Source organism: Poecilia latipinna, unplaced genomic scaffold, assembly GCF_001443285.1.
Source record: "Poecilia latipinna isolate Pla-1442-1.1 unplaced genomic scaffold, P_latipinna-1.0 Scaffold7, whole genome shotgun sequence".
Lineage (NCBI taxonomy): Eukaryota > Metazoa > Chordata > Actinopteri > Cyprinodontiformes > Poeciliidae > Poecilia > Poecilia latipinna.
In genome coordinates this window covers 469,546-491,389 of record NW_015112623.1, presented here as the reverse complement: position 1 = coordinate 491,389, position 21,844 = coordinate 469,546, and the positions used below count along the sequence as shown (strand labels likewise).

The window sequence follows — 21,844 nt, the reverse complement described above, 5'->3', positions numbered from 1 at the left end:
AAAAGTAAAACAATTTCCTTTATAAAAAATTCATTATATTTAAAAAAAAAAAAAAATTTTTTTATCAAAAAAAAAAAAAAAAAAAAAAAAACTTGGACTAATTTATTTTTTTTGTGTTGGAGTTTTCCTAATATTACAACTTCATTCTGGTAGTAACTTTATTCTGACTTTATTGTTATGTAACTTTATTCTTGTATTGCTACGACTGTATTCTTGTAGCATTTACTTTATTTTCGTTAAAAAAAAAACTGTGCCCAACTCTTATATTTCGCCGTATAGTTGACCTGAATTCAAAGTCCAGATAAATAAGAGCTGTAAAAAATATGTTTGTCAAACAAGATGACATCACTGAACTGTGAAAATCTTAAAAAGCGCATTCATGGAAAAAGAAAAATCCAGATTTTCCAAATATTGCATGTGCATTTGATTGATCAATTAAATTGATTTATTGCCCAGCCTTAATGAAATCCCTACAGAATATAAAGGGAAGGAAACTTTATTCAAGGAAACATTGTGCTGAGTTTCATGTCTCTTGTGCAAAATGTTTAGGGAAAAACCTCTCTCTGCCAAAAATAAATAAATAAATAAAATATTAGTCTAGAAGGTTAAAACTGAAAAACCCTTTATGAGTTTAGTATTTCGAGCAGGATGACCATCTTCACTGTATCAGCTTGTATGTTTAGGTTAACTCACTTAAAATGGTTCAAACTGTCTTGTCATGAATGGTTGCTATGACGATATCCCTGTAAGCACAAATAGGATTTTCATTGAGCGGGTAAAACGTTCGGTGATAATTCATCCGGGGTTGGCGGGGGGCGCGGAACAATACCGTGATGACCTCAATCCGCTCGATTAATGCCGGCTCTCTGTCAGCCGGCTCAGCCCTCATGCTCCGGGGTAATTACATGGCCGCCCGGCTGCGCCAGCATCAGCGACGTCTGCATGGCGGCGGCCCGCTTGATGCTCTCCTCGCTGCTGCTGCTCCTGGCCTGGAACAGATGTCCCGAACTGGACATGTCCTGGCGGGCAGAGGCCGTCACCACGGGGCGGCTCTCGGCGGCGCGGCCCGGCAGGGAGCACATGTTGTGGAGGCAGCCCCACAGCAGGACGCCGGCGATGACCAGCAGCAGCAGGCAGCAGGTCAGCCACACGCCCACCGCCACCTCCCAGCCCGCCCGGTCGTGGCCCTCGCTGCTCTCGCTCGGCGTGCTGAACACCTGGCACTGCTCCCGGACGGGGTCGGCGGCCTGGCACGTCACGCACAGGAAGTAGGCGGTCTGGGGCAGCAGGTTGCCCAGGTAGGTGGCGGTCTGGCTGACAGGGATGCGCTCCTCGTGCTTGAAGCTCTTGCGCTTGTAGCCCATGATGAGGCTGTTCCAGTTGGGGTCGTACATGACGCTGTAGAAGGTGTCCAGGCAGGCGGGGGAGGCGGGCCACGTCACCCTGGCCGAGGTGGACGAGATGTTGTAGACCGTGACCACCATGACGACAGGAAGAAGAGCTTCCTGTTTAGTTTCGCTTTATTTTCCAGCTGCAGGCTCACAGCATTAAGTCAAACTGTAAAAGAGGCGAAGGAAGTACAGAGTAAGAAATGCTAAACACTCATTAAATACAATTTTTAAAAAAACTCCTAAAGAAACTCTGATGGTGATTAGTGCATCCCATTCCCACTGCTGCAGTCAATGCAACTTATATCATAGCTTTTATGTCTATGATCTAAAACTGCATCTTAAAGTGGAGGCATGAAACCACATCTCGGCCATTTTTCCATTATGCTGCCTCCATTAAACCTTATTTGGTTTTTGGTGTAGTTTTTGGATTAAAAACAATCACCACCAGAAGTAAATGATGCAAATCTCTCATCCGGGCCACTCATTTTAATGTATATTTCAACTAATTGATTTTCATCTGTTGCTAAAACAGGCTTCAATTATTGAGCCTAATGAAGGCTCATTTATTTTTTCTATCTTTGAATAACCATTAAAAAAATAAAAATAAAATAAAATAAGAGTGCAAAAAACCTATAGAAGCGACAGAGTACTGTATGATGGATTATCTATGAACCGCTGGGAGGCAGATGAAGATGTGTGCAGATGTTCACTAAATTACATAATACAGGATTGTTAGTGGAGAGGCTTATCTTTACTCTGTCACCTGTTATGTGAAAGGAAAGGTGATGATCTGTCAGCCGAAACCATCGTTAGAAAAAAAAGGGAAAAAAAAACCGCGCTTTGGGTTTTAGTAGATTGAGATAATTTAAAGTTTAAATGTTCTGCACTTCCATTTTTTTAATGCAACAACTAGAGTAAATAAATGATTACACTGATTTTACTTCACTTTTTTTTTTAATTAACTTTAGACTTCATTTTCACATTTTCCTCCATTTTTCCTCTTTTACTAATCTCTAACCCTGGCTAGGTGTGTTTAGAAATTTAGTAATTAGAACATGTAAGTTTAAAGGCAGCCATGTTTAAAACACTCAACTTGGTAAATCAAAAACATGCATTCACATGCAACTTTCCTTCTCAATCAGATTAACATTTATCGACTTTCTGTTGCGTGTGCTGCCACAAGATCTGATCTCCACAGCAACCAAAGTTATTTTGAGACAATTCACAGCATAACATGGATAAAATTCAAGCCTACCATGAAAACACTCCGCTGTGTGACGGTCCTCCCAGTGTGTTGAGCGTCGCTGCTGGTGTTCTCTCGCCTCTTCCATTATAACCAGACAGAGACGCTCGATGCAGAGTCCTGCTCCGAGGGACTGAAGCACAGATCAGCTCGTCTTTATCTCAGATTCTGCAACATTAGAGGGAGTGTTACTGGATTAGAGCAAACGCAGGAGAGGGAGCTAAAATCTCCTGTTTGGGATGAAAAAAGTGCATTTTCTCCCATCTGTGGGTCAGTCATAGGTCATACTCTCTACAGGGATTGTTTTCTGTTTCTTTTTTTTTCTTGCTAGCTCCTCTGTCGACATTGTGGCGATGCAGATCTTTAATTTCCTGTTGTCCAGGAATGTGGTGCATGTCGTATCTGGAACATTAAGTGGTGAGATGAAATGTGCTGCAGCCGCTTCATCCATCCGTCCACCTGTTTCTTCCCACAGTGCAACAACCACTGCTGACCACGCTGTCACGGAGCCCGGTGTTCACAAGCTGGTTTAAATGTTTGATGAAGTTGATTAAATTAAAATCTGTTTCTTTGCCATGTTATGATCTGTCGACCTCCAACAAGCTTTTATTTTTGGCCTCAGAAGTCAGAACTCAATACAGTTGCAAGTCAGAAACTCGGAAGTAGTGATGATAATCAGATAATTTAATGTAGAGCTGTTGCATTTAGCTTTATTTAGTTAAAGATGCTGAACATTTTATCTTTGTTTTGGTATTTGCTTCATTTTGTTTGCTTGTTTTTTATTTTTTTATTTTGTTTTATAGGTTTTTTATTCTATTTCTTTTATTAGATTACTTATTTTGTGTTCTTTCATATTCTTCAGGGAACTCAGATTTTTTTGTTGTTTTTTTTAAAGTGTGAATTTTTCACACTTTAAAACCAAGTAAACTTTATTTGAGCGCCTTTCATAGGCAAAACCACGACATATAAATGCTTCTTGTATACATTTTTTTTGAGTATTTTGAGATTTTTCTGACAGAATTTGAATTCTCTTTTTTTTTTATTTAGGTTAGAATTGCAAATATTGTTTAAATTAGTATTTATTTATTTATTTATTTATTTATTTATTAGACATTTGCTCTTAGGGGACATGAAAAAAACTGTATTGTTCCTTAATCGAACATGGCATCTGGAAATATTTTAGGATATATATTCAAAATTATGGACTATAAAGGATTTTTCAGTTTTGTGCATTAAACCTGACCTTTGACCTTTGGGGTGGGATACAAGAAGCTGGCACCCTTTAATAACTAAAAATAGTTAGTTTTAGGTTGTTTTTTTTTTTATGACTTCCATCGTTTTTAGCTTATTTTGTTGATTATATTTATCTTTGGACCTTTTAAATTCAATTTGCTGGAAACAGAAGTAGAAGACACTCCAACTCTTATAAGCCAGTTTGTCTGTGGGGCTATAAGTATTTTTATATACCGACATTCAGAGCATTTTGACACATAAAATGGAGTGCTTGTGAAATATTTTCCAACTTGTATTTGAAAAAGTCCTTCAAAACAGGCCAGATGTGGCTGAGTTTGAAATAATTTGCATGACAAATATGACTTTTACATTCAAATAATTAAAAAGAAGAAGGTTTGTCCTAATCATCACCTGTCTTTTGTGTGTTTGTGTGTGTGCAGACCCTGAACCTGGCGTACAGCAGCACATTCACCACCTATAGGAACTTTCTGGGCCCGCCACACATTAAGGTCATGTGCAGACTGCTGGGCTACCAGGGCATCGCCGTGGTGATGGAGGAGCTGCTTAAGGTCGTCAAAAGTCTGGTGAGTGTAGTCTAGAAGACTATGGATGGAGCTTCTGTCATTTGTCTTTTCTCCATCATCATCGTCATCGTCCTCTGTTCCGTCATTCAGCTCCAGGGAACCATCCTGCAGTACGTGAAGACGCTGATGGAGGTCATGCCCAAGATTTGCAGACTTCCACGCCACGAGTACGGCTCCCCTGGTAGGTGGCAGCGCACTGAATGTTAGAAGAGAGCATCATATCTCAATTCAGCATATAACCCAAATGTTACTGATTATTAAGCACACATGCCTTGTGTTTTTGTTCCAGGCATCCTGGAGTTCTTCCACCACCAGCTGAAGGACATTGTGGAGTATGCCGAGCTCAAGACGGTGTGCTTCCAGAACCTGAGAGAGGTGGGCAACGCCCTCCTGTTCTGCCTGCTGAGTGAGCAGAGTCTGGTACGGATCGCCCCGCGTCGGGATGCAGCTCCGACTCTCTGCTCTGCAGCCAGCTGACGTTTTTCATGTCCGTGTCTTGCAGTCTCAGGAAGAAGTGTGCGACTTGCTGCATGCTGCACCTTTCCAGAACATCCTGCCTCGAGTGCATGTCAAAGGTAAGCACATTAACATCAAGACACAGTTAGTACTGCAAAGCAGCAAAAAAAACAAAAACAGTATTTCAGATATGCATATGTGCTTTGTCTACACTAATCTGACTATTCTACATTTCTATCTCTGGATATACTTTTTAAACTTGCCCTGATATACACATCTTTTTGAATTGAGTTCCTCTCCTAAATTATTCCCTCCCTTTCTCACTCCAAGCAGTTTCTATTGTTTTATATGGAAGTAACTAATGTCATTCCAAGACATTTTATTTTATTCCTTCTGTTTACATTTTCAAGACTTACCTTTTGTTACTTTTCAAAAATTAAAAACGTTAAAACAGAAAAGATTTGTCACTTGCACACGACACCGAATCAATATCTCTGATACCGTTACCAAAAACAACATTTGGGCATTACAATATATGAAATTTTTTTAATTTGGATTTTCCTTTCAAAATAATACCCTGGAATAAATACATTTAAGATTCTCTGAATCAATATATATCTGATGTTGTAGAGTTACTAATAACAGCCCAATTATGTTTTTTTTTGTTTGTTTTTGTGCTGCAAAATTGTCTATTATTTCTACATAACTCTTGCTTCTTTTAAAAAAAACCTGCTGACTTTAAAAAAAGATGTTTTACATAAGTCATCTTCTCCATAAGACAGGCTCCAAATATAAAGATTGGAGGTCACTTACTACAGATGACTATCAGAAATGAAATCGAAATAGTATTGATAAAATGTTTCTAAATCTTCCTGCACCAGTAAAATAAGTAGTACCAACCCATTCTTTGTGTTCTCCTTGCTGTTCAGATGGGGAACGTCTGGATGCCAAGATGAAGCGTTTGGAAGCTAAATACACAGCGCTGCACATGGTTCCTCTGATCGAGCGCCTCGGAACACCGCAGGTAGAACCAGGCTAAGCGTTTCCGTGGTTGCAGAGTCAACATCGTAGCATCATTCTTTGTGCTTTTTAAAATCCTGCCAGAGTGACCTTATGACCAGAAAACTATCGCTCCCTTTCCTTTAGCAAATAGCCATTGCGCGTGAGGGCGACCTCCTGACCAAAGAGCGGCTGTGCTGCGGCTTGTCCATGTTCGAAGTCATTCTGACGCGCGTGCGCGGGTTCTTGGACGACGCCATCTGGCGTGGCCCGTTGCCCAGCAACGGCGTGATGCACGTGGACGAATGCGTGGAGTTTCACCGCCTGTGGAGCGCCATGCAGTTTGTCTACTGCATCCCTGTGGGAGCCCACGAATTCACAGTGGAGTGAGTGCAGGATCTCTTCCTGTCAAACACAAAGTGACCCACTAAAGTCAACGTGTTTATCTGAAACGTGCATCCACTTCCTGCTCCCTTTCTCCAGGCAGTGCTTCGGAGACGGCCTCCACTGGGCGGGCTGCATGATCATCGCCCTGCTGGGACAGCAAAGACGATTCGACATCCTCGACTTCAGCTATCACCTGCTGAAGGTACAGAAACACGACGGCAAGGACGAGATCATCAAGAACGTGGTGAGCTGGAGAGCGATCAGTAACACAACCCGCATTGCACAAATAGATTTTAGTACCGATTTCCTGTCATTTATTTTGTAACACTCATTCTCCAGTTACTTCTGTTTTACTTTGTGACTAACTAATGACTTAATAAATTACAGATACTTCACATTTCTATCTCCATCTTTAGCAAACATGAGTAATTATGAGGGAAATCAGAACTATTTATTACCCAATTGACTGTCCTCTTCAAATAAAATATGCTGCAATTCACATCACTGATTCATCGTGACAAATGAGCATGTAGGGAGGCACCATGGGAAATCACTAGTTTGTCCTAAACGTAGGTGTGTATTGATGTTAAAAATATGTTAACGTGGGGCGTATGTGTGTTTTCTTCAGCCTCTAAAGAAGATGGTGGACAGAATCCGCAAATTCCAGGTCCTGAATGACGAGATCTTTGCCATCCTGAATAAATACATGAAGTCTGGAGATGGAGAGAACATGCCGGTGGAACACGTCCGCTGCTTCCAGCCACCGATCCACCAGTCGCTCGCCAGTAGCTGAGGTGCTGCTGCTCCTCTGCTCGCACTTTGGGTCCACTTCTGGGTTCCAAACACTGTCGGCATTCTCCTGTTTTCTTTTGGCCTTCAGTAGCTAAGGACCATTAACTGCGATAAGGGGCCACATTTTGAACATTTTTGATTTTTGTTTTTGTATTCACTTGTGCCTTATAAGAAAAGAATAGTTACCGCCCTTTTTTGAAAGAGCTATTCTTTTGTACTTGCAGGTAGCTGTAGTTCAGGGAGGGAAATTAGTTTTATGAGTATTTAAGGGTTTGCTGTGGTGGAACATTAAAAGGGTGAACCTATTTTTGAGAAAGGAAAAAAATGGTAATTTTGTACTGTCTACATGCATGCTCAAACATTTTAAAGATTAATGAGAAATAACCCTCATCCTTATTATGTTAAGCAAATTATTCACTGTGCCTTGTTTGAAATCTTTTAATCATTTTAATTCAATAAATATGTAACAAATCTGAGTTTTTTTTGTCGAGATTTTTTTATGTAAAAAGTTCCCCCACCTACCTCCAGATAAGACTCCAAACATAATTTACTTTAAAGTATCACAAAAAGATATCAATTATACTGAGGTTTTTGTCAAAATGTCATTGTCAGCAGGTCCTCAAACCAGAATATATTAGCTTTATATTTTTGATTCATAGAAAGATCAGTGTGTGAAAATCCATGTACATATAACAAAGCATTTTTTTAGAAAATATTTACAGAGCTACAGAGGAATGCAGGTCAGTTAAAGCCGGGGTAGGTGACTTTTATAAATATGTTTCTTTGTTTTGCATATTTATTAAAACTACCACAGTCGTGACAATATAGCATTACAGATAATCTGAAAAATAAAATGGAGCTCCTCTGGCTTCTATAACTACTGACGTATACAGCCCAGTCGTCCAATCAGAGCCAGAGGGAGGCTCTTAGCGCTGTTATGCTACAGCTTCTGTCGTCAGCAGAGCCTCCCATGAATGCTATGGCTAGTTAGCATAGTCACAGCGGATAAACGATTTTCCTGGAATGGTAAATTGTTCCTCCACCATTAGCGCATTTAGCAGCGGCGTGTTATGGCAGTATGATTTTTGCATCCTTGCTCTATTATTTTATCGGCTGCACGCTTACATAACCATAACAGGTCAACACCCTCAACAAGGGTACAGAACGACGCATGGCTGAAAGCGGAGCTTACGCTCCATTATTTGTCCCGGTGTAAGACATAAAAGGGCAATATTATGCATTTACCAGCCATATAATGTCATTTAGAGCTCAATAAAGTAACTATGTTAACTTGAGTTCTTTAAAAACGCCACATGTGTACGACTTAAAATAAATTTTATTTCCCAATTTAACGCCTTGAAATTAAGCCTCTGTCTCTTTAAAAACACCTGCTCTGTACGAAACCCCGCCTTCAGGAAGTCATCCCAACATGGCTCCATTATCCCTGTAACTTTTTTTTTTTTTTTTTTAACCAGCGTGACACTGAGAAGTCACTCCTATAATGAGCTCAGTGGATGCGCAGTTCCACCAGGTGTTTGCTAACTGCTGCCGCTGAATGGGGGAGTATGGGAGAGAGCCGCTCTGTGAGGCTGAAGTTTGTAAACTGCGTCTCCAAGGAGGAGCTGCGCCTCACAGGCGGAGCTAGCTCCAATCAGATGTTTTGCACAGCTGAATGGTTGCCATGAGCAATGAAAGGATTTCTCAAACATGCATAAAAGAGTCAAGGCAACACTCCAGGTATGCTTTTTGATTAGGGAATAATTTTATAACATGATGTAAAGTTCAAAGGTTGTTTCTGACTGGGAGTAGTGCATTCCTTCAGAGGGCAGCAGTAGCACTAATATGAAGTGGAGGAGCTCGATGTATTCACAGATTATCTGTGTCATACTAAGTGGACATGGTGACAGTTTTAACCAATATGTAAAAAAAACTTTCTTATGAGTTACTTACCCCCAACTATAACCAAATATGACAGTCTAAGTAAATTAAGGCAAATTAAAACAAATACAATCTACTGGTCCATCCGTGTCCCCCTTCCTCCGCTCACAGTTGATTGTCTCATTATTTTAGAAGCTATCGGCACCAACGCAACGGTTGAGTCTGAAGACGAAAAAAAAAAAAAAAACATTTATTAAACATCTAAAGAGGAAGTCATTGCTCCGTTCCTCCTGGAGACGCTGTCGAAAGGCAAACCCCTGTCCTCCATGTCCTCTGTGGACTCGTCCTGCAGCAGTTCGTAGTTGGTGTGCGCGGCCGAGCCATTGGCCGCCGGGGTGCCGCCGCGCTCCTCCTTCCTGATGGACACGGCCAGCGTTGCCAGGCTGACGCTGATGTCTTTGAAGGCGTGCAGCAGGAAGATGCCCACGATGATGGTGAGGAAGCCGCTGAGGGTGCCGATCACGTCGCTGGCGCCCATGTGCTCCCACTCTTTGAAGAGGATGGCGGAGCAGGTGAGTACGGACGTGGTGAAGAACACGTAGTAGATGGGCGTCACCAGCGAGGTGTTGAAGATGTCCAGGGCCTTGTTCAGGTAGTTGATCTGCGTGCTCACGCAGCCCACCAGGCCCAGGAGGAGGATCCAGGCCAAGGGGTTCTTAAACACGTTGACGCCGGCGATGCCCTCCTTGATGGCGATGCCCAGTCCTTTGACGCAGGACACGGAGAGCGCCCCGATCACGGAGCAGATGGTGATGTAAACCAGGATGTTGGTCTGACCGTGGCGCGGGGAGACCACAAAGATGAAGATGAGAGCCACAATGATGACAAGAGTGGCGAAGAACAAAAACCCTTAAAAAAAATTAAAAAATACAATGAGGAAAAATCTTTTTAAATAGTATTCAAACCACATACATGAATGTATTTTATGTGCTAGAACAGGCAAGTTTCTCAAAGATTCTTTTTTATACGTTCATATGTTAAGCAGAGGTCTTACTTCTTGTTAATCTTGTACATTCTTGGGTTTTTTCTGAGGCAAAAATTAGAGTTTCACTCAAATGTCTTCATTGCGTTCTTGAGACAGTTGAGGCTACCTGCTAAGTGCTAACATAACGTTGCTAGCTTGCTAGTTTTTTTGGGTCCACTGTGGGAAAGTTCAAACTTATAGCCAGTTGTCTGGATGATGATCATACATTCCTACGGAGATGCAGGTCTTAAGTTCCTGTCATAACAAACTTAAAAGTCTTAAATTTAAGTTGGTGAAACCTGCAGAAACCCTGATGTGGGGCTGCAACCTGCAGCTCCGGAGCCTCTCTTTACAGTTTCCACAATGGCTCTTGTTAACTTCTGACTAAAAATTAAGAAAAAAACAGCTGGTGTTTTTAAATAAAGATATAGCAACAAATGCAGGATTTTTTTTTCCTGCAATATTTGCACTGAATCTCCAGAAAGAATGACACTAACAGTATCAGTAATATGTTTCAGATAGGTTGGAGTCTGCGCTTTTTTAAATTAAAAAAACAACCTTTTATGTTCTTTATTTTAAATCCTAAACAATAGAAATAAAACACAGCTTTAGAAACAAACAAAAAAATCCTAAAGTAGATATTTTGTCTAAAATATTGTCTTTATTTTCAAAAGCATATGTGGCATTTGTGGTTCTAAACTAGTTTTTGTTTTACGTCTTGAGCAAAATGTCTCTTTACATTGTAAGTCTTGCTGTCCCCTGTGCCAGATCAGCAAAAGAGTATTGCATGCGAGAGGCTGTCGAGCAGAAAGTTGCGGAAAGCTTTAAGGCAGCATCAAAGCTCTCATGTGTGACAACGCCATTTTATTCCGCTGAGTCATCCCTACCTGGGTCGACCAGCTTCTTGGCCATGGCCTCCAGGCTGTCGATCTCCTCCTCCTTCGGCGCATGAATGACCATGGTGGTGGAGCCGAGGATGCTCAGCAGGCAGCCCAGCTTCCCATGCAGGTTTAACCGCTCAGTCAGGAAATATGACGACAGCACCGCACTGCAGCACACACACAAAAAAAAAAAACCCAATACCTGTTATGGAAAGTTTAAACCTAGGATTGCGCATGCTTGGAAACAAACATACAAGATTCCACACTATGTGTTACTTCAGGTCATTTACTCAAGAACGTACTGAAAAACAAGAAAGAGCCATTTGTTCCAGTTTCAGCTGCACGATGTTTTTGATAAAACGTTTCGGTGTCGAGTGCACGTGATGAGGCGTCTATACCTGACGAGCACGCTGAGGGCTCCCAGGGGCGTGACCAGGGTGGCAGGGGCAAAAGCATATGCTGCGAAGTTGGCTGCTTCCCCAGCACCCACTGGAAAAAACCGACCAAAAAAACAAAACGTTAGCATACAGTCAGAACATGTCACAATAGAGCCAGACGTGGGGAAACAATGTAATACTGTTTGAGGTTTGCCAAACACTGCAACAAAACTGAGTACCAACACACTGACCCATGTCACTGAAGCCAATCTGCTGAAATGTTTTTTTTAACTATATATATATATATATCTACAGATTTGGAAATGTGATCAAAAATATTACAATAACACAAAGCGTATCACTTACTTGATAGTAAACCAGCCCACCACAACCATTCTTTAAGATATGCATGACCGCCCTGCCCTGAAAAACAGAGAAAACTGAATTTATTACTGCATCAATAAATAAGAGAGGAATGAATCAAGAAGCAACCTCACATCTAAGAAGAACCGAGTAAAAGAAAATCATCATAAAGAGGCATCAGATCTCACCACTCACTTTTTGAGAAGTTTTTTCCCCCCCCCCAAAACCATCTATTTGAACAGCGGCCATTTTGCTTGACCCATAGCACTTTGTGTGATTTGTGTAAGTTTCCCAAAATAGAAGACTTAAATTCTTACATATTAGATTACTACTAGACTGGGTTTCAATTTGCTTGACCAGACTGGTCACACTGGACCAGGACAGCATATAGCTGCACACTGGACCAGCCTGGCCTTTCAAAATAAAGCTTACAGATCCCATCATTAAAAAAAGGGGATGGGGTCTTATAAGTCATATCAGGAGTTGGCATCCTTTACGATCTAAAGAGCCATTTCAGCCCTCGCTCCAGTTCATCTAAATAAAACTTTAGAGATGCAAATGTTACATTGCTATTTAAATAATCATATTTTTTAAAGAACCCGTTTTATTTATTTTTGGGTTTTGAAATACACAAAAACATGAAAATTTTGGAAAACGTGAGGATTGAGCCATTTTTCTTGTATGGGATTTTGATATCTGGGGAATATCTGAAATAAAAATTATTACTTATACTTTTAATTGCATTCTATTGTAAAAAAAATACAGTGCAATTATTTCCATACATATACATCAACTCCTAAAACCTAGATTTATTACATCTTTATTTAAAAAAATCAATTGATTCTTTAGCATTTTTAGTCACATTTATTATTATTAAACCTTGGAAGGTCTAAAGAGACACTCAGAGCTCCATGTTGCAGATGTCTGCATTAGATCGCCAATTCTCTTAAAATAAGGCATAGAAATACTCTTCCAAATAAAAGCCTCAATATTTCACTGTGACATTATTGCAAATGTTAATGTCGCAATGGAATATTGCGACATTATTAGTCATTCCATAAAACTAGAGTGACTAAACCAGTAATTAAGATTATGTTTAGATCCTAAGTTCTTCAGGGACCTGGACAAAAAAAAAAGACAGAATCAAGATGATCCTTGCACTAAAAGTGTTGCTCTTTTGTAGGTTTGACTATAAAAAACGTTTAAAATTCATAGTTCATTTATGTTACACAAATGCTGTTAGACACTGCGAACCATTAAGATATCATCTAATCTTCATTACACTTGCTGTCTAAAGTCCATTATTGAAACAAACCTAAGGAAGAACCTTCAAATCTGAGGAAAAGGTCAAGGGAGCTATTGATATTAATGATTACCATGAGTTGAAAAGACACTGTGACACACACAACACACATGAACACACCCTGCTCCAGGGAGCTGGTTTAAACACGCCTGTAAATCACAGGGCAGGGATTAGCAAGTTTCCTGACTGGTCCGACTTCTGGTTTGGCTGTCAGCGATGCACATCAGCGGCAGGGAGTGCCTTAAGGGCAAGCTGGCAAATTCAATCAGATATGTTGTGATCTGGGTGTTCAGAAAGAGAGCGGCCGGTACCTGCCCGCATCGATCCCTTCTTAGCCAGCCTCAGAAGACCTTTCTTCTTCAGGATGAAGCTTCCACCGATGAAGATGCTGGAGCTGATGGCCAAAGCCAGGCCGATGTAGAAATCGTACTTCCCCCGGTCCTGACCCATGGTGATCCTGGATGTGTTGGAGTGATTTTTCACATCTACCACCAAGCAGGGAAGATGCTCACCAAAGGAGCAGTTCTGGCAACCTGGATTGGGGAGGGGGGGGGGGGTCGACAAAGCACAATAAGAAACAACAACAACAACACAGTTTCCTCAGACTTCACGTCCATCCCTTACAGCGGGAACCTACCGGCGACACAGGACACATTACACAGCGGAAAACCATAACCTGACGCGTTGAAGAAATCCATTTAGGGCGCAGCGCGTTGAAGAACATATAGTCCCTCAGTTGCCTTATCCCATACAAAGACATGAGAGACTGAGCATATCCAACCGGTTGTCTGAGTGTTGTGCTGCCACAGACACAAAGCCTTGTGAAACTCGGTCAGCTGCTATGTAAATGAACTTATTTCAGGAGTTCGGAATCAGGAAGTGGCATTCCTCTAATGGGAATGTTGGGCGCACCTTGATAGGAAGCTAACCTGAGGAAGCTCGGGTCATAATTAAGGCTCTATTACCAACCAATAAGCTGCTTCTGTAGTTGCTCTGATACGCCTAACCTATAATTTGACTCATCTACAAATGAGTGGATACAGCGAGTTGAACACGTTAGCTACCATTAGCATCACAGCACTCCTAGCTAAGCCACAGGAGTAATTGTTAGCGACAAGCAGCGCAGTTTGATAAGTCCCCACCTTAATTACCTGCTCAAAGGCGGCTGTATTTTTTCCCCTCTGAAACAAGCGAACAGCGACTGGCCAGCCTGCGTCTCGGCTCTGCTTTGGACGGTCACATAATGTTTCCTCCTTCTTCAACCAGGTACCGATAGCGGCCACTGGAGGACTGCCGCACCACGAGCTTCTTCTTCTGCTTATCAGGGCAGAGCGGAGACCGTTGAACCGTGTGCCCTCCGCAGGCTGAAACCCAGTACCACAGAGATCACTTACCGACGGACAGGAAACACTACACCGGCACCACTGGGTTCTACATTACAACAAAATGACAGAATCAGTGTAAAAACAACTTAAAAGCTTTAACACCTTAGGCAAAGAAACGAAGAGGCGGCTCAAACGAACACGAGGCCATAAAGAGAATATATTTTAGGGCTGCTATAAAGGTTGGTGTTATGCAAAATCGACTTTTTTGAGGTTTATAAAAAAATATGACATAAAGACATTATGTCATATACTGTTCAAAAAAATAAAGGGAACATTTCACTTTAATTTTGTGTGTGGCTCCAAATCCAGGCCTCCATTGGTTAATAAATTTGATTTCCATTGATGATTTTTGTGTGATTTTGTTGTCAGCACATTCAACTTTGTACTGAACAAAGTATTCAATGAGAATATTTCATTCATTCAGACCTAGGATGTGTTATTTGAGTGTTCCCTTTATTTTTTTGAGCAGTGTATAATAATGGCATTCCCTCATCAAAATCATACAAACATACTCCCTCAAAATAATCAGTTCAAAACTTTATAATTAAATACAAGTTATCTGGATGTGTTAAGACGAGTCCGACAAGGCCTGGAGGAAAATATCAACCTGTCACTCTCAGATGTTGGTATGTTCAAACTGAGCTTTTTGATCACAACAACAACAAATGACTTAAAAGTTATGCTTTCGAACCTACAATTGTGGAATCACGCTGAGGATCTGTTGTGCTGCTAGGAGAATCAGTGCACCAAGTGGATATAATAATAGTTAGTAGGTGAGGTATGTGTATAGTATTTTCCTTGTATGCACAATTATAACCAGAGGGATCCAGAGTTAACATTTAAAAAAAATGGAAAGTTGTTTGTTGTGAGAACATTCCACCCTGGAAAGAGGAATGTTCAAATGAATCATTAAACGTTTCAACTTAAACGGTATAACTTCATATGTAGAAATCCAGCTGAGACTGTAATAAGAAAATCCCACAGGAGACAGCTTTTCATTTAATTTATTACATGTAAAATCATTAAAGATTACAAAAAAAATACGACATTGTAATAAAATTAAATAAAAGTGTAAACCATCAGCTTTAAAAATCCCTTCATCTGACTGAAACGATACAGTTGCTCTTCATCTTTTATGCAACACCGGTGCTCAAGAATCACCAGCTGAAATGACTCTGAATAATTCAAAAGGCACAGTTCAAATCCAAGGGTAGGTAATGCCTTAACTACCCTGTGGGGAAACCCTGTAGATGAACCAAAGCAGAGTGATTTGTTTAGATACGACTGATGCAGGCAGTTTAATAGTAATTTGGAATGAATTGACAGATAAAGTTAGAATAACAGGGATAATTATGGCTTATGTTATTATAACAGAAAAACTAGGAGTCAATAACAGAATACCAATTCTGCTATTTAGTATTAAAAGGAACTTTTATCACCTTTGACAGACCAACTTACTTTAAGTGGAAGGAAAATTACGCATGATTTTCAAACCATTTTTTTTAAGCAAAAAATATGGTTGTTGCCAGGTAACCAAAGAATGCGTGAGTTAGTTGATGCCACCGGCCTAGCTTAGCTAGTCCGGGAGAGGTTGAGCAGCTAAAGCCTTTCCTCGGCCTACATCCCCCAGAATGCTGTGCGGTTCTGGATCAGAATTCAGTGACATTATTGAAAATTCTATTAAAAGACGTATTATGTATTGATATTGATCACATTGTACATATATATATCTATATATATCTATATATATATAATTGGTCTATTGTCCAGCTCTATTTCACTTGTAAGTATCAACCGATTGACAATTTGCCAAAACGAAGGAAATTTGAGCCGATTTCTCAGTGCACTCCTCCAAGAGACCCGTATGGGTTTCATAAAAAGGCACAACCTTTTGATTTTTATTTGTGTAAATAGCCACCCCCTTAGTAAAACATGGCAGTGGCACCATCATGATTCATTGAGTTAGAGAGGTGGAGTGTATGTCACGTGTGATCATAAAACATATTTTTTCCTCTTCCTCATGCTGCGTTATTCTACATTGGTCTAGCTGATAAAATGCATAGAGGTTTGTAGTTGTGCTCTATCAAAATGTAATAAAATTCTAGTTACATCACCACTTCTGCAAGGCACAGTATAAAGTCCCTACACTTCAGTATTCCTGTACAGAACGCCATTTTGTTCCCTAACAAATCCCACCCGCTATCCGTTAAGATGCTCACAATGTAATCAATGCTTTCCTCCTCACACTTATGTGGTCAAAGGTCACGGCTGACTGTTTCATCTCACAGCTTTGGTCACTTAAAGGGGAGGTAGAGCAGAGCAACAGAGTCTATGTCCTGCAAAAACAACAAAAAAAGCACCGTAGCACAATCAGTTTGTCTTTTTCAGTCCCTTTTTCTCCTTCCAGTTAATCACAGCTTCCTGGGAGATTCGAAGGAGTATCACTCCCACGCACACCGTTGTCAGGCCACAGAGCATGGCGAGGCCGTCGGTGACCGTGAGTCCCATCCACTCCTTGAACAGAAGGGCAGAAGCGAAAATCACGGTGGACGTGAACGTCACGTAGTATATCGCTTCAAATATGTTGGAGCTGAAGCACTCCAAGGCCTTATTGATGAAGAAGAACTGGATCAGTATGCTGACCGCCAGCGCCCCCAGCAGGCCAAGGAAGAGCGCCACGGCACCGACACTTGGCTGTCCTTCGCCGAACACATCAGGAGCCACCAGGCCGAGTCCTTTGCTGCTCGGGACGGTGAAGCTTCCCAGAAGCGAACATATGGCGACGTACACCATGATGTTGGACGTCCCATGAGCTGGAGCGACCCACACGATCAGGGCGACCAGGGTCAGCACCACGAGCAGGATGTAGGTTACAAACACTGCAGGAGGAAAGAGCAGACGATGAGTGACACTGTCCGCCGTGTTTCATTAAACAGTGTTAGTAAAAGTGAAAAAGAGAAATGTACGACAGCACATTAGGTCCATTATAGATTGAAAAAAAGAGGATTACATTTTTGCCAAAAACTAAGAAATTTTGAGATTGAACTCAGTTTCTTTTTCTAGAAAAGACGAAAATTTCTCTGATCCAAAGGTCAAACATTTGCAAGAAAACATTTTGACTTTTCTAAAGTCAGAACTTTGGGATTAATCTTATAAATTTGAGAAAAACCGTAGAGATTTTTGAGTTTCAAAATCTCTGACTTTTGAAACTCCAAAATTTCAGAGTTTTTTTTCCAAAAAGATTTCTGAGATTGACCTAAAATTTAAAGCAAAATTTCAACTTTTCAAACTCCAAAATTTCCCAGGTGATTTTCTAGGCAATTTCTAATAGAAATTTCAAAATTATATATATATATATTTTTTTTTTTTAATTTTTGACTTTTCAAATTCAAAAATACTTTATTTGACCCCAAAGGGTAATTAAATGTTCTAAGTCATATTAATTGAAATTCTTAAAAGACATATTATAGATGGTGATGGATGTTGGCAGGAGAGATCTCCTCCTTTTCCACTTTCAAGTGCAGACATTTTCTTGTTCTTTCTAGAAAAAAAAATTAGTTTTTTGGAAGAAATGTATTCTCTTTGTCTTCTTATATCTACAATGGCCCTAGTAACTCGGTGTAGAAATCGTCACCTGGATCTGACAGTCCATCTTCAAGCTCCTGCCTGGACGTTGCCACCGCTTTAGGGGCATGAATGATTAGCACGACGGAGCCGCAGCAGCAGATGATGCAGCCGAGCTTCCCCAGGACGTTTAGACGCTCCTCCAGGATCCAAGAAGCCAGGACTGCTCTGCATCCCAAGAGAACATTACTACAAACACAGAGTTCAAGTGGTCTCGCAAAGGCCTTTCTGTCAATTCCAGTTTTTCACATTGATAGATGTAAAGGCGGGCACATCTATTGTTTAAGTTTAAATAACAGCAAGCTAATTAGATAGCAGATAACCCAATTTGTTTTGCTAGTAGACAGAACTGGTCAATAAGGCAGAAGAAACATTATTTCTTCTATGACATCATGCAAAATATCGCATGACATTTTGCGATACTATCGTGATGACAATACTTTTGACAATAACTATTTATTTCTTCTTTATTTAGGAAACTGTATGCAAATATGGCTCCACAAACACAAATAGTGCTCTTAATGAATATTCCCGTTTGTAATGTGCTACTTTTGAACACCAGTCACATATTCAGTGTGGCACAAACTGCACACAGGAACTGCATTTTCACATTTCCAGCTGCCCTGTGCCCTCTGAGGAAACACATCACCACAGTATGATGCTGCCACCACCAATTTGGCCAGCATCACTCGTGGCTGATGCTTACCCAAACAGTACTCCAAGGGCCCCTAAAGGTGTAACAATCACAGCAGGGGCCAGGTTATACGCCAGGAAATTCCCAACTTGACCAATGATCACTGAGAAAGCAGACGGGTGTTTTGTCACATTTAGCTGAAAACAAAGGCGTTTGAGGAACAAAGTATTCTTAATGTCATACTCACTGCACAGCGTTCCACTGCACCACACCACATCTGTAAGGTACGAACACCCTGCAAGACATGAATGACCTCAGACTGCGCTGCCTGAGATTGCACTCAACTTTATAATGCATTTGTTTAGTAGTGTCACCACTGTCACGTATTTTTCCGAGACTATCTATGCTTGCTTCTTCCCCCCTACCTTTGTCACGAGAACGCAGTATTCCCTTTTTCTGAAGCACAAATGTCGAGCCATTAATAAAGCTTGAGATTACGGCTATTGCTATCCCCAGCGGAGTTCCAGTCAGCCCTGAGTTATCAGCCATTGCTGTGTACTTTGAGACCAGGGTTGCCAGATCTGACTGACTGTTTCCAGCCCGAACACAACGTTAAAACACGCCCCAAAGCAGCGGTTTTTGGTTGTCTCTTTGTTTTTTGGACTTAACTCTTGGATCAGGGAGAGACTATTGTTTTTTTGTGGTGCTATCATGTCCTTTTAAATCTTATAAAAGTTGCATTGAGATTTCTGTTTTACAGTGCTGGTACAGAGTGACATTTGATTAACCATTCACTGATGATGTCATGCTTGACAGATTTTAGGCATTTCAGAATAGATTAATAATATAAGTGCAAAGCACGGGATTTTGTGAAAATGTAAAAGTTTTTTGCTCTTCTGTCACACAATGACAACTAGCCCTCATTTTAACAGCCCTCCAAAAAGCTGTTTTTCTCACCCCAACGTGTTCATAAGAAGCCCGATTTTCCAATCTGGCAACACTAATTGAGACATAAAGCGTTTCATTGAGCAACACTGCCACCCAGTGGACAGTTTTCCCTCAATCCAGGTCAACTCCACCTCTTCAATGTCCCACCTCCACTTCAAAAGTGGCGCGTGGTTTATATTTACACCGCTCACCCGCGCGGGCGGGGCAGAAACTGATTGCACACACCCCACATCGGGAGTAGCGGTGAACCAGACCTATCGCATCTAATCTAGCAGTCAGTATACGTAATTGGTTTCCATGCCTCCTTATCTGGTCCAAGACCCGTCAATCAAATCCATTATGAACGTCTTGTTAATGCAGTAAAGCAGCTGAGGGGAAGAGAAGAGCTTGACAAGTGACCGCAGGTAATTTATGAATATCTCGTATTGGTTTGCGTTGTCTCGCAAGACTGTCCCGAACGCGGTGTTCCGCTTCCTTTTAGCATCAGGTCTGCAGGGATTCTTGGATGACGGAAGCTAGTTGAGCAAGGGAAAGCTAGCGTTTTGTAAATGTTAGCTGGTTAGCCGGTGAATTGGTTAGCTCCTCCAGTCTCTGACTTGAAGCGAACGCTAGTTATCGGTATAGAGCGCCCTACGGCTGCGGTGATGCTGTGTCAGAGGACGGTGTTAGCCGCTGGAGGAGTCTGCTGTCACACTTGCTAGCAAGCGAAAACCACCGTGCCTGTGCTAGCATTCACAGCTTTCCTGTTTTCATGCAGGCTCATAGCTGCATATATTCCTGGCCTTAAATCACGGGGATATTCATGAAGCGGTATGTAGCATAAACAGCTTAAAGTGTCAGTGTTTTTGAGTAAGTTGAAGGTATTATCTCTCATAAAGTTCATACACATGAGGGCTAATAGCTTTGTGTATAGCCATATGTCAGACATAGCAAGTCCATATAATGTTTTTTTTTTTTTGCTTGTAGCAACATTTTTGACCTGTGTCAGGTGTCCCTGTATGCATAGATGTCATTGAATACGTGATGCTGTCCAGTGTTTTCACAACAAATGATAAATCCTCCCAGTTCTTTACACAGGTGTGATAATATGTCATGGGTTTTGAGTGTTGACTCAGGGTTACCAATTCTCACGTTTATCCAGTTAAGTCTCACTCCTAATATGGAAAGTGCCTACAGTTAAAAGAAAAACAGTTTTTTTTTCCCCCACCCAAATTGCTGTTTGTGGAAATAGTGGTTGTTGGACTATTCTATTTAAAGGTCCTGACGCTTCAGAGAGAACCTGAATATATTACAATTTTTTTGTTTTGTTTTTTGTTTTTCCCCTGTATTAGTATTTTCTATAGTTGAAGTCATGAGTGCAAGATGTTGGAATACTTTTTACAACTTGAACTTAAAAAGAAATCCGATAGCCGTGAAGCACATTTGTGGTATAAATGTTATGAGACTGGAGTTGCTCAATGTATCATATTGCAGTTGTCATTGCACTATCAATTTGTGCAATATCACAAAAATAACAAACTCCTCAGACGCAATGTTTATTTGGTTATTATATTTCAAGTGTTACCCACTGAAAATCTGCGTGCCAATAATATTTTTGGCCTGCCTTTGCTTGGTACCTTCAATTTTTTGTTTTTATTTTTGCAATACTCAGTAATGATACTGAAAATGCACATTTTCCTAATATTGTTCATCCCTCAACTTTTCTTTTTAATAAACTAGGGATGCACGATATATCGGCATCAACATCTGTATCTGTTGATGTTGGTTATTTTTTAACACATCGGCACAATAAGTAAAACTGGGCCGATACTAACGGCTGATGTTTATTTCCATCTTGTTGCTGTTTATGTTTGTGTTTTAGGGAGGGGTTTGGTCATGTGTCTGGTTTATATGACAGTAATGCAGTGGAGGACTGTGGGGGTGTTTTAACTGAAGCAACGTCAGCAGTGTGGTCTTTTATTCACGTCATTGAAATGTATATAATACTGGTTTTTGGCCTTAGATGCAATATTAATATCAGATATCAGCCCTCATTTTCATATCGGACCACCCCTACAATGGATAAAAGCAATATCCCAGTTGTTGATGCTCTTTCAGTTGCCGTATTACCACTGCTTGGTTGAAACACTTGGATACTTGATAATAGTAAAGAGTAGTCAAGTCATTTCTCAGCTTTGCCAATTCGTACCCTTATTCTTAACTACATGCTGCTGTTTCCTCCCACTATTTGTCCTTTTTCTTCTTGTAAAGAAATCGATTTGTTGGGGTGCCGTGGTGGAGCAACCTTCTTTAAGGAGGCCTTAGTCCTCGACGTGGCCGTTGAGGTTCGAATCCCGGCCTGG

General features: G+C 40.9%; 5 protein-coding genes across 11 annotated transcripts in view; 2 read left to right on the top strand and 3 right to left on the bottom strand.

Annotated features, from left to right (window-relative positions):
• The window catches only part of cyfip1 (cytoplasmic FMR1 interacting protein 1), a 36,310-nt gene extending 28,749 nt beyond the window's left edge, over nt 1-7,561 (top strand). Inside the window, exons 24-31 of the mRNA XM_015021600.1 lie at nt 4,308-4,451; nt 4,542-4,632; nt 4,741-4,871; nt 4,954-5,026; nt 5,837-5,931; nt 6,054-6,292; nt 6,390-6,537; nt 6,922-7,561. Of these exons, the coding sequence (XP_014877086.1) occupies nt 4,308-4,451; nt 4,542-4,632; nt 4,741-4,871; nt 4,954-5,026; nt 5,837-5,931; nt 6,054-6,292; nt 6,390-6,537; nt 6,922-7,086 (1,086 nt within the window). The 3' untranslated portion in view covers nt 7,087-7,561. The remainder of the gene's footprint in view (nt 1-4,307; nt 4,452-4,541; nt 4,633-4,740; nt 4,872-4,953; nt 5,027-5,836; nt 5,932-6,053; nt 6,293-6,389; nt 6,538-6,921) is intronic.
• Nucleotides 46-3,394, bottom strand: fndc9 (fibronectin type III domain containing 9). The gene is made up of 2 exons (XM_015021706.1): nt 2,647-3,394; nt 46-1,557 (listed from the first exon to the last, which is right to left on the bottom strand). The coding sequence occupies exon 2, from the start codon at nt 1,482-1,484 to the stop codon at nt 879-881; it is 606 nt and encodes a 201-aa protein (XP_014877192.1). The 5' UTR covers nt 1,485-1,557; nt 2,647-3,394; the 3' UTR covers nt 46-878.
• A 1,267-nt stretch (nt 7,562-8,828) lies between the features above and the next one.
• nipa2 (NIPA magnesium transporter 2) lies at nt 8,829-14,274 on the bottom strand. 3 transcript variants are annotated; one of them, XM_015021483.1, is made up of 6 exons: nt 14,054-14,274; nt 13,223-13,444; nt 11,612-11,668; nt 11,267-11,357; nt 10,875-11,035; nt 8,829-9,872 (listed from the first exon to the last, which is right to left on the bottom strand). In XM_015021483.1, the coding sequence occupies exons 2-6, from the start codon at nt 13,359-13,361 to the stop codon at nt 9,217-9,219; spliced, it is 1,104 nt and encodes a 367-aa protein (XP_014876969.1). In that variant the 5' UTR covers nt 13,362-13,444; nt 14,054-14,274; the 3' UTR covers nt 8,829-9,216. The 3 variants fall into 3 exon arrangements, with proteins under 3 accessions (XP_014876969.1, XP_014876910.1, XP_014876839.1); XM_015021424.1 differs by having other exon boundaries at nt 14,063-14,274; XM_015021353.1 differs by lacking the exon at nt 14,054-14,274 and adding an exon at nt 13,549-13,952.
• Nucleotides 14,275-16,130: 1,856 nt separating this feature from the next.
• Nucleotides 16,131-19,135, bottom strand: nipa1 (NIPA magnesium transporter 1). Of its 3 annotated transcripts, none has more exons than XM_015021162.1 (5): nt 18,980-19,135; nt 18,802-18,849; nt 18,627-18,717; nt 17,931-18,088; nt 16,131-17,175 (listed from the first exon to the last, which is right to left on the bottom strand). In XM_015021162.1, the coding sequence occupies exons 1-5, from the start codon at nt 19,101-19,103 to the stop codon at nt 16,667-16,669; spliced, it is 930 nt and encodes a 309-aa protein (XP_014876648.1). In that variant the 5' UTR covers nt 19,104-19,135; the 3' UTR covers nt 16,131-16,666. The 3 variants fall into 3 exon arrangements, with proteins under 3 accessions (XP_014876648.1, XP_014876716.1, XP_014876574.1); XM_015021230.1 differs by having other exon boundaries at nt 18,802-18,882; nt 18,980-19,070; XM_015021088.1 differs by having other exon boundaries at nt 18,627-18,849.
• A 665-nt stretch (nt 19,136-19,800) lies between these two features.
• herc2 (HECT and RLD domain containing E3 ubiquitin protein ligase 2) overlaps nt 19,801-21,844 on the top strand; it is an 84,710-nt gene continuing 82,666 nt past the window's right edge. For 2 of the 3 annotated variants that reach the window (XM_015020838.1, XM_015020765.1), the window contains exon 1: nt 20,028-20,312. In XM_015020838.1, the coding sequence (XP_014876324.1) occupies nt 20,305-20,312 (8 nt within the window). In that variant the 5' untranslated portion in view covers nt 20,028-20,304. Of the gene's footprint in view, nt 19,907-20,027; nt 20,313-21,844 lie in introns of those variants that run through there. The other variant, XM_015020906.1, reaches the window with a different exon arrangement.

Excerpts from the sequence above, each read along its gene's own strand:
- fndc9 (XM_015021706.1), bottom strand. The coding sequence starts at position 1,484 with ATGGTGGTCACGGTCTACAACATCTCGTCCACCTCGGCCAGGGTGACG.
- nipa2 (XM_015021353.1), bottom strand. The coding sequence starts at position 13,609 with ATGGATTTCTTCAACGCGTCAGGTTATGGTTTTCCGCTGTGTAATGTG. Across the intron at positions 11,358-11,611 it reads GTGGGCTGGTTTACTATCAA|TGGGTGCTGGGGAAGCAGCC; the intron begins GTAAGTGATACG and ends GGTTTTTTCCAG. Across the intron at positions 11,036-11,266 it reads GCCCTCAGCGTGCTCGTCAG|TGCGGTGCTGTCGTCATATT; the intron begins GTATAGACGCCT and ends TGTGTGCTGCAG.
- nipa1 (XM_015021088.1), bottom strand. The coding sequence starts at position 19,103 with ATGGCTGATAACTCAGGGCTGACTGGAACTCCGCTGGGGATAGCAATA. Across the intron at positions 18,089-18,626 it reads GCCCTTGGAGTACTGTTTGG|AGCAGTCCTGGCTTCTTGGA; the intron begins GTAAGCATCAGC and ends CTTGGGATGCAG. Across the intron at positions 17,176-17,930 it reads AGATGGACTGTCAGATCCAG|TGTTTGTAACCTACATCCTG; the intron begins GTGACGATTTCT and ends TTCCTCCTGCAG.